Source organism: Cheilinus undulatus, linkage group 9 (assembly GCF_018320785.1).
Source record: "Cheilinus undulatus linkage group 9, ASM1832078v1, whole genome shotgun sequence".
In the NCBI taxonomy this organism is placed as follows: Eukaryota; Metazoa; Chordata; class Actinopteri; order Labriformes; family Labridae; genus Cheilinus; species Cheilinus undulatus.
The window spans coordinates 15,193,169-15,208,493 of NC_054873.1; the positions used below are offsets into that span (position 1 = coordinate 15,193,169).

The 15,325-nt window shown below is 37.4% G+C and overlaps 1 protein-coding gene across 3 annotated transcripts; it reads right to left on the bottom strand.

Annotated features, from left to right (window-relative positions):
- Positions 1–2,541: 2,541 nt before the first annotated feature.
- pus7 (pseudouridine synthase 7) lies at positions 2,542–15,187 on the bottom strand. 3 transcript variants are annotated; one of them, XM_041794532.1, is made up of 17 exons: positions 15,061–15,176; positions 14,763–14,867; positions 12,486–12,791; positions 12,323–12,407; positions 11,978–12,091; positions 11,382–11,526; positions 10,452–10,563; positions 10,265–10,342; positions 9,747–9,875; positions 9,304–9,429; positions 9,144–9,205; positions 8,892–9,052; positions 7,840–7,966; positions 5,686–5,787; positions 5,337–5,466; positions 5,043–5,134; positions 2,542–3,117 (listed from the first exon to the last, which is right to left on the bottom strand). In XM_041794532.1, exons 3-17 carry the CDS (start codon positions 12,770–12,772, stop codon positions 2,981–2,983), a joined length of 1,887 nt encoding a protein of 628 aa, XP_041650466.1. In that variant the 5' UTR covers positions 12,773–12,791; positions 14,763–14,867; positions 15,061–15,176; the 3' UTR covers positions 2,542–2,980. The 3 variants fall into 3 exon arrangements, with proteins under 3 accessions (XP_041650466.1, XP_041650468.1, XP_041650467.1); XM_041794534.1 differs by having other exon boundaries at positions 14,759–14,867; XM_041794533.1 differs by lacking the exon at positions 14,763–14,867 and having other exon boundaries at positions 15,061–15,187.
- Between the last annotated feature and the right edge of the window lie 138 nt (positions 15,188–15,325).

Below are 15,325 nucleotides of genomic sequence, written 5' to 3' on the forward strand. Positions count from 1 at the left end.
CTGGTCTCTGGCACCAAAATAAATAAAATAATTCTAAATAAATGTATCTAAATTTATCTGATCTATTTTTTTTTTTGCAACACAGACATGACTCTAATCTCCTTATTTTGGTGAAATTACTTATTATAAGCTTAATCCTTAGGACAAAGGTTTAAACTCTGAATGTATTTATTGTTTAAAACACATTTCTGTGATGACAATCATCCTTTAAATTAAACCACATAAATGACCATATGAAAAATAACTGTTTAAAAGATATAACAATTTAGGTTTATTCATGAAAAAGCTGATTTTTTAAATAGGTAGCTTGTAACTTTTATCCAAGCAACAAGTAATTGTTGCTGAAATATGCCCCAATTATTTTGAAGAGGACACCGTGATACCCCCTTATTAAAGGGGTCCTCTTTGTCTAATGAATCAACGGGGGAAACTTTTGGACTATACTTTTCCCCACTGACAGAATTCGCCATATGACTGCGAAGAGCCCTGTTGAAAAGTTTTAAAAACATGGAATTGAACAAAAGAATAAAAATTGGAATGCTGGTGAGAAATTACAAGGAAAAAAGTCAAAAATTCTTATTCTAAACATCAGTATATGCTCTGATTTTAATAACTGGTGCATCCCTAATGAAACGGTTTTTAAATTTTAGAAAAAAATAAATATATATCATGGTCCTAAATGTAACTAATTTAAGGTCCCAGCTGAATGAAGCTGTAGTTATGGTGCATTTAAACACTTCATAAACTTATAAAAGTATAGTAGTCTTCATTCATTTTATCTCATGTTAATATGCATCATCTTATTGGCTGGAAGTGCTCTGGCCTCTGTAGGCCTTTTGTTCAGCACACACAGATTAGATACACTGTTTTACATTTACACTGTAGTGCTACTGAGCACAGCATGACAAATAAGGTCAATATTACCTTTCTGAATGTTAATCTAAGAGTGGTTGTGTCCTAAACTTTGCATGGAAATTAATTTTAAAAGCTTAACAGTTTCACTTTTTCAAAATAATCTGATTTTGAGTTCAGGGCTGGGAAACATTTTGTTTTGGAGTTTTCTGAACTCTATTCTTGGCCTTTATGTGCTCTCTTTTGTTAGCTTCTGGCTCTCAAACTGTGGAAAGGTGAACTTCATATGCTTAAGTATAAATAAAGTGCTGTAAAAACTTCTAAATCATAAGTTTTCCAGGAATCTCTTTTTGAATTTGGTTTATTTTTGTTTTAGTCCTGAACTGGTAACCTATAGTTGATTTTTCCAGCTGACTAAAATGTACAATAGTGCTGAATGGTCACCTACACAGTCTCTGTTTTAACCAGCAGTAGACTCAAAATACTTTTAAAATCCCCAGTAGGATGGCCTATTACCTTTGATAGCCAGTAGAGGGAGACATTGTTTAATGAAAGAAATCATGAAAACATGTTCAAATACTCTTTTGTTGTTCCTTTTTAATTACTTGTAAAGTTCTTATGACCACGGGGTGTTTCTGAGTTTTAAGATGTAATTTGGAAACTATGATTTAAAGTGTGTTGCCTCACCAATGTCTGAGGTTTTGATGATGCTGTGATTTCCCCTTAAGACTTTTGCTTCAGTTGTGCATTCCCTAAAGCCACTAAAAAACATTAACCTTAGTTTTATCAGGGTAAATAGTTATAGATAACTATCTAACATGATCATGGACAGTAGTCAATAAACAACTCAGTTTGGATCTTGTTACCCACTACTTTTACATGCAAGTAAACAAATATTCACCCCCCCCTTTTATGTTTTATCCATCAACTGGTTTTATAAGTCAATCATGTAAAATATAACTTGGTTTTTGTGAAAGAGAAAAGCCACAGTCGAAGAAAACTCATCTCAAATCTCAACTAGAGTTCACCAAAAACATGGAAAACTTCATGATCAAGTAAGAGGAAGTTCTTTGGTTTGATGAGACCAGACAAGGTGGCCAAAATGTTTGGCAGACACCAAACACAGCAGATCACTACAAAAACACCACCATAACTGTGAAGCACGCTGGTGGCAGCATCATGCTGTAGGGATGCTTCTCAGCAGCTGCTCCTGGAAGGCTTTTAAATGCAGAGGGTAATATGAATGTGGCAAAATATAGGAAAATCCTGAAAGACTGTCTTATTTAGTCAGCAACAAAACTATGGTTTGGGAGATTTATCTTCAGAAAGACAATTCCCTGAAGCATACGGGAAAAAGCTATATTATATTGACCATGACTGATTTCCAAAATCAGTAAAGGGATAAAACATCCACAAGGATTAATACAGTTTATGGGCACTGTATGAAATAGGAGAATAAGAATCAATACAATATTTATTTTTTAGAATATCATCATGGCAGTTACATGCTATTATTTACTCTGGCTCTCCTATTTGTTTCTCTCTCTCTCTCTCTAGGGAGGTTTAAATCCATATAAATCTCCTCCTAAATGTCCCCCTGTTCTGAAAAACAAACTTTGAAAATTATTAGCCTTTGATAGACCATCAAACAATATCGATAACCTTCAATACAAAAGAAACCCAGACTTAAGGAAAGGAAGACAATCAAGCTTTTAACTCGACATTTTTAATGTTAATCTTTTAGAGTTTTGTTCTAATCACACATTCAGCTCAGAGTTAAAAAAGGAAAACACTCTTTTCTGTACAAAGGGAGCACACTGAGCACCCTGTGCAGGGTGTAAAGGTTAATTTAAATCATTGTCACAAATGCTGAGTCATTGCAGCATAGAAATACTTCAGAGCAAGTAAAAACACTGTAACATATAAAGTGAAACAATAATAAATGGTTGCTCTTTGTACCTCAAAGAAATGACTGTTGGGTTCACACAGAACCAAAACTGCTCGCTCACACAAACATACAGTGATATACTTATTAACACTCACAACAGTAAGTAGCCACAGTAGATAAGAGGTGCTTCAGCGCCTGCAGCAGCAGCAGTCCATTGTAAACCTAAATGTGGTTTAGGTGTCAGTTAAACCAGGTTGTGTTGAGCTGTGTTTGTTTCTTGATACTTGTGTCCAGCTTCAGGACCTCTCTGATGGCCATGGTGGCATAGGTGGAGGGGGGAAGGGAGAACTCCAATCGCAGAGCCCGATACTTCCCCTCTGACAGAACAAAAAGAGAAATATTCTATTAAAGCGTGCTCAAAAGAAGCTGTTCAACAACCTTTTGTGGATTTATGATACTTCGTTACACTATATCGTACTGAGTAGGGCTGGGTATTGCTTGAGGATCTTCTGATACTGGTACTAAATCTATCATTTTTTTATGTTGCTGGTTGCTAAATGGTGCCTGAATCAATACATTTTGGAGAAGAAAAAGTGAGTTAAAAGTCGGTGAGTAAATAAAAGCAGTTTTGTATGTTAAAGGTCGGAAAGAACTATCTAAAAAAGGTGCAAAGAGAACATAGGAAAAGAAAAGGAAGAAAAGGAAACAGTGGTTATCTTCTTATGCAAGAGGTTTAAAAAAAACTTTTGATGGCACTGGCACTAACGATTTAAAGACATTTCTGATCAGCCTCGATTTTTTTTTTATTTCATTTATTTATTTTTTTACATAAATGGCACAGATTCAAAATTGCTTTTCTTGTGGAGTGGTTGCTTTGGGATAGCAGGGTACTGAGAAAAAAGCATCAGAATCTGTGCTGTGTTTTGGTCCTGCAGGTATTGGATGTGTGGACTCGATACTCATCCCTAGTGCTGGGTGCCTCTGCATATTTCACACAGGGTTTAAAGGAGCTTTTGCCTTTTTTACATCTTTTTTTTTCATGTAACAGTACAGTCAGAGGTATAATAGAGGTATAACAACACAAGTGTATCTTTGTGGGCAGCCCGTGAGTCTGAAGCGCTGTACATCTATGCACTATTAACAACTGTAAAAAGAGGCGGTGATTTTTGCTTTTTTCTTCCCCATCTCACAGATTTTAAATGTGTAGGTCTTCACGTGTTGTCAATGGGTTGAATTATGGGTCTTAATGATTGTTTGGTTTATAGGGAGCCATCAAAATAAGTCAATAAAAAATATTACTGCAATAGTCAAACTGAGTTGGGGTTCCTAATACTAAAAATTCTGAACTTCAATATGATACTAGTTCAAATCAAATGACGAATCAAAAATTGCAAATATACTTTCTAAATGACTCAATCACTGAAACAATGCAATCTAGATGCTGTGCAGGAGTTTGCCTACAATTTTAAACTTATTATTCCTGTCCAACACACATTTTTTATTGAAACTGATGTAGCGTTTTTTTTAAAGCTTTATTGCATGATCATGCTTTCTATCAGTAACATTACAGGAATTGCATAGTTTGTCCATGCAAACCTTACTGTGGCTTATTTTTAGTTGTTTATTTTTTACCTTTATTTAACCAAGAAAAGCTTATTGAAATTTAGAAACCCATTTTCATGGACAAACTGGCAAAGATGGGCAACAGCACAGTGAAAGTCTTCAACAAACACTGAACAGCCATACATACAAACATTATAAAACATGATGATCATACTAAAAAAGAAAGAAACAACCCATTAAACAAGCTTTTCTTTCCCAAATTTGGCAAAGTCATAAAACAATCAGTCACTACGTCAACACCCTGATGGACATTCATGTAACATGTAAACAAAAACGAAAACAGTAAGCATTCAAATATAATTGTCTGTAAGAATTCAAAAAAGAAAGCAACACTACCTGCAGGACAACAAGATGAAGTTTGACCTTTACATTTGTTTTTTATATTATTACGTGAAGTGGCTTAGCTGCATGGTCAGCAGTTAGTTTAGATTTTTCCTCACTGCAGAGAAATGTCATTTCCCTACGTCCGCTTGATTTGCCCATAAAAAACTTTGTTAATATGTCAGTGTTGTGTCTTCATGGCTGTATTCAGTTTAACAACTGTCAATGATATGCAGTGATGATTTTATAATGCCACAACTGCCTTTTTATTCACACTTAGAAACTACCAACTTCCTTTTCCCCTTGTTTATTTTTAGGTCACCAGAGCAGTGATAGATTAGACTTAGAAGAAACTTACCTTTGTTAAAGATGGGAGCAGGTTTGTTCTCCAGTTTCTCAAAGTCACTATGCACCAGGGAGATCCTGGGGTCGTCATACTGAATCACCTCCCTGCAGAAGACGCACAGGTACACCACAGCATACACAGTTAGACATGGCTGTAGAAGCTTCAGTCTTATACAGAGTAACCAAGGTGTAAGCATTGAATAACTGCAGAACACAATAACATACAGGATTGGATTTACACCATTTAGTGCTTTCAGTTTTACACCATGCTGAGACGTATCAAAGTCGGATTTAAATAGCTGCTCACCAGCTGACGTCACTGGGTCTGATGATGATGCGTCTGTAGGCTCCGGCTAGAGAGTAGTCCTTCACTTTGTGTCTCATGTTGTCGATGTCCAACCCGTCTGCTGAGAGCAGCTCTCTGTACCCTTTACCCACTGATAGAGAGACACAAGTGAGCTTGCCTTCAATCTTTTTCTTTGGAAATAAATTCTAACATTTTCCTTCTTTAAGTAATTCATCCATTAACTTTTGATTTTATCAAGTGAAGCTGGTGTAGTTGTACATGTATGTGTTATTAAAAGGAAAATTTTTTTCCTAGCTATCTCATCTAAATAAAGGTAAACAAACCAAATTCCTATAGAGCCACTTCTTACCATGATGAGTCGGGTAGATGACATCAAAACCAGGAAGTGGCATCACAATGTCATGGATCGAGTGAGTCTGAGCCTCCTCTGCAGACAGCACGCATGCTGTGGCTACATGAACATAGCACACAAAATCATCAATAAACAGTCATATTTTTCAGTATCATGAAGCTAAAATGTTTGAGTTTCACTCTTTACAAGCTATGACACTGAAAAGGTATATTCCAGGATATGAAGTGCATTAACAATTTTTCTTTCACTTTTCATTAACAGAAACTGTTGCTCAAAACATCTATTTTTTTTCTACAGTCTTCTACAGCCAGAAGCTGCTACTTGGAAAGCGTATAATAACTTATCATCATGCTTTTGAGTGTTAAAGACCCAGTAAAATCTGCTTCAGGATCGTGTGGGTGTGCCTGTTGAGTGGGCTGAAGCCAAGCCACTCAGGAGAAATACAATCCTCTCAATTTAAAGCACTCGCACCATTAGCCTGCTCTTGACCTTATGTTGACCTTATGAGCAGAGCGCAGCTGCCTGGATCTGTGTGAGAGCAGAGACAAAGTCTGTTTCCTGGCTCAAATCTCTGTTATGATGCTTTAAATCAGTGATTCTCAAGCCGCACGTGGCTCTTTAGTGACTGTTTGCAGCTCTTTAAAGGCTTACTTAAAAAAAAAAAAAAAAATCCTACCAAAATCTTTTATAAAGGTGAAAACTGTCAGCAGTAAAGACTCACTGCAATAAGTCATATCACTAAATCTAATTCCACACAAAGAAGAAAGACTTTAACTGCCAAACTTATATATTATTACTGTCGGATGCACGCTGGACGGAGGAACATGCGTAAAAGAGTGTAGAGGAAGTCCACTGATGGCGCGTCTCTTCGGTAAGTTCATTCACTGAGGTGTGCTCTCGTGTTCAAATTGAAGCTTCTAATGCCCTCGTTTTAACAAATTTCTTCAGTCACTTCCTGCCAATGCTTTCTCATACCCGTTTGATGATAATTTTTGCTGTGCGCATCATCAACAAGTCAAACACACACAGATCACATTTTTAAATAATGTAAAATTGCATAAAACTTGTCCAAACGTGGGTGTTTTATTTGATCTTAAATGTACTAATAAGAAATACTGTAAAAAGGGCAGAAACAGAAAAATGAAAGCAACAAACTGGCAGGACAGAACAATTTGTGAGGGGGACCTGAAGGTGTGAGGCAGGGCCGGTTTTAGCCATTTGGAGGCCCAGGGCAAAGACCAATTTGGGGACCCTTCCTCTTTAGCTAAAAGCAATAATAACAAGAGAAAAAAAATAGAAAGCATCCCTTTAAATTAACAGAGTCACAGAACTACAGTAAATGTCCAAATATAAAATATAAATACCCAAACAGACACCCATAATTCATCAGCTCTTTTAAAAACTTCTCATAGCTCTAAGTCAGCACATTCTGATATTGTAAAAAGACTTTAGTCCAGGTCGAACTTAAATAAATAAAAAATATGCTTATTACCAGCAAAATATCCTTTCTTCTGACACTATACAGACATTTTATGTAGCCTATTTCATCCTATTTAACAACACAATAATCCATCAATTCACTGTTTCTTTTCAACTATGGATAGATTGATTATCACATCCCCGGTTTTGGTATGTGGCTCTCGCAGAAGTATTTTTAAGACATTGTGGCTCCTGGGTAGAATAAGGTTGAGTGCCACTGCTTTAAATTATCCATAGGCCACTGTGGCTGATAGATTTGGCAAATTTTCCTCACAATGAACCCAAAAAAAAATTTAACTGGCTGTTAACTTTCAATAAAGGCAGTGACATCAGCTAACAACAGACTGTACTAAGATAAACTGCTCTGTGATTCTATATTGTAATGCTAGAGGGGCACGGTCATTCCCCACTGTGGGCCAGTGACATCACCAGTCCCCGCCCAAATTGAACCCAGCCAGGAAAGAGGTGAAAAACTTTCTTACAGTCTAAATCCAGAATTCAGTCACATGTAGATCTCAGTGTTTTCACATGTTTACAGCAACCATATTCCAGCATATCTAGTGTGTTAAGACACACATTTTGGATTTCACTTTACAGGGTCTTTAACATGTCTATAAATGTGAAACTGTTCACCAAGTGTTTTGTTAGCTGAAAAAAATGTGAACTACTAACTTCCTCGGAGCACCAGGTCTCCCTCCACAGCCTTGAGACCGAAGGCTTCGATCCGTCTGCTCACCATGGTGTTCCACACCACGCTCTGGTAGCTGTGGATGTACATCAGACGGTTGTTACGAGGAATCTGGAGAAGAAAAAAACAGGTCAAATATAACTCATTAAAAGTTTGCTTAGAAAGGATCATTAATGAACATAATGTTTATCTACTGATGGTGTAAGAACTTTGAAGAGGTGTATTTAACTGGCATTCACGCAGTACAATAGCTGTATTTTTTTATTTCTTTGCAGCTTGATTAAAAGGCTTAAATCACTCTGTATTCACTTGTATACTCTGTTCAGAACAAGGTCCCCAGAGTTTGATTTTTGTGGAGCTGTACACCAACTTTTTTAATTTTTGCCAATACGAAGGGTCCATACTACACTTAACCTGTATGGGCAAAAATACAACAAGGAGATGTCAGACAAGTAGATGCATGATTTATGTCATTTTTTGTTTTCACTGGTATCCTATTGGGGAATGGAGGACAAATTTAAAATTTTGGTGTTTATTGGCAAAATAGCTGCTATTCTTTTATTGACGTGTGATGATTTAGTTGGTAAGTTAGTGGGAGGAATGGTGTACTATTTTATTATTGGTGCAACAATACTAAAAAACAATGGCAAGTCAGCATTCCCACATAATATTGTAGTATTACAGCAAATGGACAAACTTCAAAGAAAGTTTCATCAAGCTTTTGACTTAAAAGCTGCTCTAACATGTATAAATGGAAAAACTAATGCTGAAAATCTTTCTTGTAAAATCTGAAAAAAATGTTAAACTAATATCAGAGTTTTGGACAAACATGAAAGTGGTGCTAATTTAAACTGAAAGATCAGCCTCAGTGAGACAAGTCCTTTCACCCTAGTTAAAAAGAAAATTGTATTCATATTATGCAGACAAATAAAGAAAAAATAAGAATTTTTTGCAGTTTGAATGTAGCAAGAGCTCTATAAGCTAAAGTTCTAAAAGTTTCAACAACATTTCAGATATTTCTGAATAATAAACCCACCAGTCCAAAAGCATTAACTATGTCCTTCTTCCCATACATGGACAGGCCTCTGAGCAGTTGCCCCTCCACGCAGCGTTTGTTAGGCAGCTTTTTCAGCGCGGCTTCTGGGTCCTGAGTCTTAGCCCACTCCTCCCTGCAGCGCACCAGGAACTCTTTCTCAGCTAAAGGAAGCAAACAGTGAAGGCAATCATTTGTAAAACTCTTTATATCACTTTGCAGATGGAAGAAAAAAAGAATGAAAGAATAAATTACCTCCGGGACGAGGCTTCAGAATTAAATCCACCACCTCTTTCCAGTCGTTTTTCAAAATAGCTCTGTCCCAGGAAAAATGAGGAGCAAAACTTGATGTTAACCATCTGTAAGTGCACGTTACCTTTTGTTTTATGTCACTTTCACTGCATCATGACGTTACCTGCCAACGTGTTGTGTGGGCACAGCCGTGGTGCCAAATCGCTGCATGCCGTAGTAATTAATGAATCCTGTCTGCTTGAGAGATGCCATGGCCTTATGGACCTGCTCATCTGTTCCTGAGATGTTCCTGATGATGAATATACAATCAAACACCATAAAGAGTAATAATAACATTATTTATTAAGCATATAGTAAGCATATAGAGAGTATCAAGTAGAACTGGGATACCTTTGACCAAAACAATTGGTATTATTTAAGCAAAAGAACAGTTTCAATATTTATTTATTTATTCTTGATCCATGATCAACATGATCTGGATTTGGTTCCACTCATTTAGTGACGATCCAAGGGTCAGTTAAACTAAAGGCCTATAACACAGAAGATGTCTGGCCTGTCAGGATCCTCAGTTACGTGAAAATATGAACATAAATGTTTTGTACTGACCTGATTACGACAGTGAAGTGGTTTCCCTGCAGTTCTCCCAGCTTTAGAGGGTGGTTTTTGTAGCTGAAATTTCCCAGCTTAAGGTTCATAAGGCACTTGTTGAGGTGAGCCAATCTTTCTGCTGTGATCCTGAGAAAAAGAAGAAGTTTCTTTGAGGCTGGAGACCAACTGCTCAATAGCAATAAAAACCAAAGCCACCAAGGCTAGTTTTAAAACCTGGGCAGCATTAAAATGGCCTGATATGATTGTTTATGACTATATACATAATTGCTACATAATTACAAGGTATGCATTTTATCAATGCATTTTTTGTAAATAAATAATTTGTATAGTATATGTCTCCCTTTTTATACACAAATAATCACAAGTAATGTCATGGGTTGATACTCATTTTTCCCCCTTCCTGCAAAATTTCCACAACTCCAAACTTTGGGTCAGGACTCTCACTTTGAAAAACAGTGTACTAATCATTAACAGATAAACAAAAAGGAATTTTACAGATGCAGTAGTTTACTCACCTGAGCACTGCAATCTCTTGCACAGTGATGGCTCTCTTGTCCTTGGTTCCCATGTAGGAAAACATGTTGGGTCTCAGCCTAGAAAGATATGCATCGTACAACATGTTATAGTTAACTTAATAACATTTCATTGGCCGAAAGGGTTGTCAGTATGTCTATCATGAGGAAGTCAATATCACATTCAGACCTGAGGAACTTTGACAGCACATTGATCGCATCCATGGTGTCCTTGTTCTCCTTGTACAGGACAAAGTGGCAGAAGCTGCCCCGGTTTTTTGGCCAGAAGTGTTTCCTTGGAGCTTTAATGGGCACAGAAAAAAGGCTATATTGAGGTGTGAAAGAAAAATTTACTAGTGTACTGATGCACATATTCCTCAAAAAATATCACTTTAAAAGGTTCAACCTCCAGCTTGACAGATCCAATTCTTCTAGGTTACCTTTGGAGAAAACAACTCTGACTTTTAATTGTTTTATGTTCATTTTAATCTATGAATTTCATCTGTGCTCTGGAGGGGGAAAAACAGTTTTAATTTGAAATTTTAAATGTAACCTGTGAGTTTAAACCTCCTTGTCTGAGCTGTGTGGAGGAAATGCTCTTACCTGAAGTTGCTTTGACCTCTGTCCACCAGAGAAAAGCAAAAGGAGGATAGAATAATGTTACTGAGAAAGAGATGTTTAAGGACTGTGGGACGATGTGTCAGGGTTGACAATGCATGCACAGGCCTAGGAGTTGAGTGGAGTGTGGGTGCAAAAACTTGTCAGGCTCTAAGACAGTGTTTCTCTACATCTTTGTGTCTTTAACATTTTGAATTGTGATCCGATGAATTGAAAATCTACATCCAAGCATTCCAAGGAGAAATGATGTCAGTCAACATCCAAAAATCTGCTTTTATTAAATACCAGAGCAGAATCATGCTAGCACTTTCACCATGCACATGCACCAGTGCATGCACCCTGTTTCACTGCTCTGGAATCCAGCTGGCACTACATGCAATGTAGCAGATCATGAGGTAGACATGCAAAAATGTTCTCTTTGATAGTTTATAGAATTTTATCTTCATTAATTCCTTCATGATATCTCAAGGCTGACATCTAGCTCTGCCCCTTCTTCACATACCTGCCAAAGCTTTCTTCCCAGCGGCGTGGTAGGCCACGATGAACTTGCGGCCTTCCTTCTCTTCTGTCTTTGTCTCCAGACCAGGAAACTGAGTCTTGATGGCTTTGTGGACCAGTGTTCGCTTCTCTTTTGTGTCGTCCATCATCTACACATTTTTAGACAGGAGTAAAGATGTCATGTCGGACTCTGAAAGAGTAATAAAGCTGCAAAAATATGATGGTTATATAACATACTTTATCAAATTCAGTGAATAACTCCCCATAATTCCTGTATCCATTAAGCTTAAAACAGTGGCAAACAAGGCAGAATTGGCACTGTACTTTGATCTACATTGTGTAACTACTCTTTGCATTTTTACACAGGCACTACTAGAACCTAATATTATTTATCGTCTCAGTCTTAAAAAAATCATCTATATGATGAGTGCATCAAGATTTCCCTACACTGCTTTCTCTAGTTAGTCAGAGCTCTCCATGGAAATGCTTTAGTGAGCAGTCCCTCCAAAGAAAGGAGTGTACTTGGCTGTTGAGCAAATCCATCATAATGCCATACCCCACCAGGCAGTGTAATCATAAATAAAGTAAGTGTGAGCTCACCTCAATAGAGACGTTGGTCTCTTTATTCTTGAAAAGCTGCAGCTCCCCAAGCTGCTTTTTCTGTTCTTCAGTCAGCACATCAGATTCTTTTGGCTGCTCTTCAACCTCTGACACCTTTATTTAGATTGACATAAGAAAGACGTCAAAAAGCACTGTGTTACTTTTTCTTTACAAAGGTTATCAATAACACAGTTACAGGGATTTCTCCTAATGTCTCCTCCTTTGATTGGGATCACCAAGAAATAATAAATATTAAGCTATGAATCTACGTCACCAGATGAATAAATATTCAATAACAGCAGGGAAACATTATCCTGGTGGGTGCCAGATTCTGAAATGTCTTACCTCAGCCTCTGCAGGGATTGAGAGGTCATCTAAATGCACTATCTTTCCTTGTTTGTTGATTTCATGCACCACAAAATCTGAATATCTGTAACAAAAAAACATCACCTCTTACATCTCATTTGAGAAAATTATGCCAGCTATTGTCTGACTATGGAGAACGCACCTTTCCTTCAGGACTCCAGAGAAGCCCTCATGGTCACTGACATACTTCAGGATGCCAACATCCACCTCAGTGAGGCCATGCTTCATCATATCAGCAAAGGTCTCACCATCTTCCTCTCCATCACTGGCTTCGTCCACAAGCTCTTCATCTGAATGGGGAGGGCCTCCGTTCTTGCTGTCCTTCTCAACTCTGAGTTTCTTTGATGGTAGGTCTTTCTCTTCATCTTCAGGGCAACCTCTCTTTTCCCCTACCTGAGCAGGCACAAGCACGGGATCTGAATCAGCCATCAGCACCAACCTGTGACACCTGGAAGTCAGAAAGTAGTTTGATCATCTAAACGAAATCACACTTAAAGAGACACCAATTTTACAAGCAAATAGGTATGTTTTCTTCATGTAGACATTACTGCATATGTACAGTGCTTAACAAATTTATTAGACCACCTGCTATAGAAAACAAGAAAAATATTTTAGAAATCTTCAAAAACTTGTTCAAAACTAAAGAAGTTATTGTTATTTATTTGGCAAATAACAAACTGAAACAACTAAATAGTCCTTATTCACACATAATAACCAAAAAAACTTAATATTTATGGCCTCATTTGGCCTTGTTAACAGCTTGCATTCTTGCTGGCATTGTTTTTATGTACTTTTCCACAGTCTCTTTTGTTATTGAGTTCCAAATAGTTTCTAGCTGTTCCCACAGACTTGCTTTAGATGAAACTTTTGTGCCATCAATCTTTGAATCTACTAAATCCCAAATTTGTTCAATAGGATTCAAATCCGGACTTAAACTTGGCCAGTCCATCAGTTCCAGTACTCCAGATTCCTTTTTCTTGGTCAAATAGTCTCTGCACAGCTTTGAAGTATCCAATCAGATTCAGTCCAGAAGGGATTTCATGATGCACTAAGATGTTGTGGTAGACGTTCTTGTACATGATACCATCAATTTTCACTGTGGGTGCAATGCATCTGGCATCAAAACGTTCTCCAGCTTTTCTGCGGACATAAACATGACGATGCTGGCCCAAGAGTTCAAACTTGGACTGGTACGTCCAGAGTACCTTCTTCCAGTCATCAATAGTCTGGTGTTTGTGCTCCCTGGCAAATCTGAGGCGTTTCTGGATGTTAGCAGGCCTCAATAATGGCTTGTGTGCTTTAATGCAGACTCTTTCATTTTCAGTGAACTCTCCGCGTTTTACCATTTTGAACAGGAATGAGGAATTTCAAACTGAATTCAGCTTTTTATACCCAAATTTGAGCCGGCTCACTGGGCTTCTCTGAGAAGTCAGAAATTAATCAAGCATAACATTCAACCAATAAACTAATTTTTTTGTTCAGGAATGCAAGTAAATAACTATAATTTGACATATTAATCAAGAAATAATAATGTGCTTTACCATTCTTTCAGTTTTCTTTTGTAAATCAGTACATTTGAAAATCCATGGATAACAATAATAATTGTATTTTAGCATTAAAAAGCATTTGGGTTAAAGAGCTTCTGCATATTGGTGTATTAACCATTGCAGAAACATAAAAAATAATTTTGGTAATTACCAATGTTGTTAATTTAGGGCAGCTGTGGCATAAACCTTACTTTGGGTGGTGGTCTAATAAATTTGTTAAGCACTGTATATATTGTCTACTGCAGGGCAACAGGGGTATTGTTTCAATTCATGAAAACATCAACGGTTGTATATTTTAGATTTAATTGCTTTCACTGCGAGATAAGTCACGTGAGTCTTTTTCTTTAGTCATCATCATTCCTCATACTTTAAAGTGAGTTAAAGAACTGGAATTTGTGATTGTTCATCCTTAAACTTTAAAATGTGTGTTCACATTTTAATATCATAATTGGGTAAAATTATTTTGTAAATGTTGATATCTGGGATAAGTATTAATTGTGATATATAGTTTAAATGAATTGCCTTGTCATTGTAAATGAATGCTTCTGCCACCTTTATTTCAAGGATGTAAATGAGCCCTGCCACACCTGGCATAACTGTGTGTTACATGTTTACACTCAGAAAACATCAAACTGACAAAATTTAGGGCTTAACATGGGTTTAACATTTTTGCCAGCAATGCTGTGTAAATGCATTTCTAACCCACTGGAGCACCTGCCAGTACCAACATCATTTATAACCATTCCTCTAATCCAGCTGCACTAAAGGCAACCCTTACTTTAGACCTAGATATGGCCCTGTGGTGTTGGTATGTGAAATGACAACCAGTTCCTCATAGATTAATGGCCTACAAAAGAAAGCTACTGACTCACTGCTTGTGGATCTGATGTTGGGGAAAACGGCTGCGGAGAACACTTGTATTCCAGCTGCCAAACACGTGCAGACAACTCCTTGCGAACCGGAGCTTAAAACGGGCACTGAAAGACATCATGTATTGTGATTGAATTACTGCTAACTACTCACAAGTTAGCAACGCCGCTAAAGCGGTTGAACGGACATCTAAATCCCCGCTAGCTAACATTGCTAGCAATTGTAACGGTTCCTAGCAAAAACGCTAAGCTAGACGCTAGTGTGAACTGTGCAAAAACGTTGTTACTTGATTTCACTTACCTATGTCTTGTGAAGATCAGAAGAGCACCTACAGCACTGAACGCCAGCTTACTTTCTTTTTACACGTGTGAGAGTGTGTGTGTGTGTGTTTAGTGAGTTCCGGAAACAGATACTTCGCAGAAGTCCCTCCCACCCTAAACGATTGGTTAAAGAACTTCTCAATCACAGGGTCAGGCTTTACCATCAGTCTACCGTTCTTGAGGAAGAAAATCCTAGTCGATTACAATGGTGTCAGAACACAGTGCATGCATCATGTTCTGTTCCT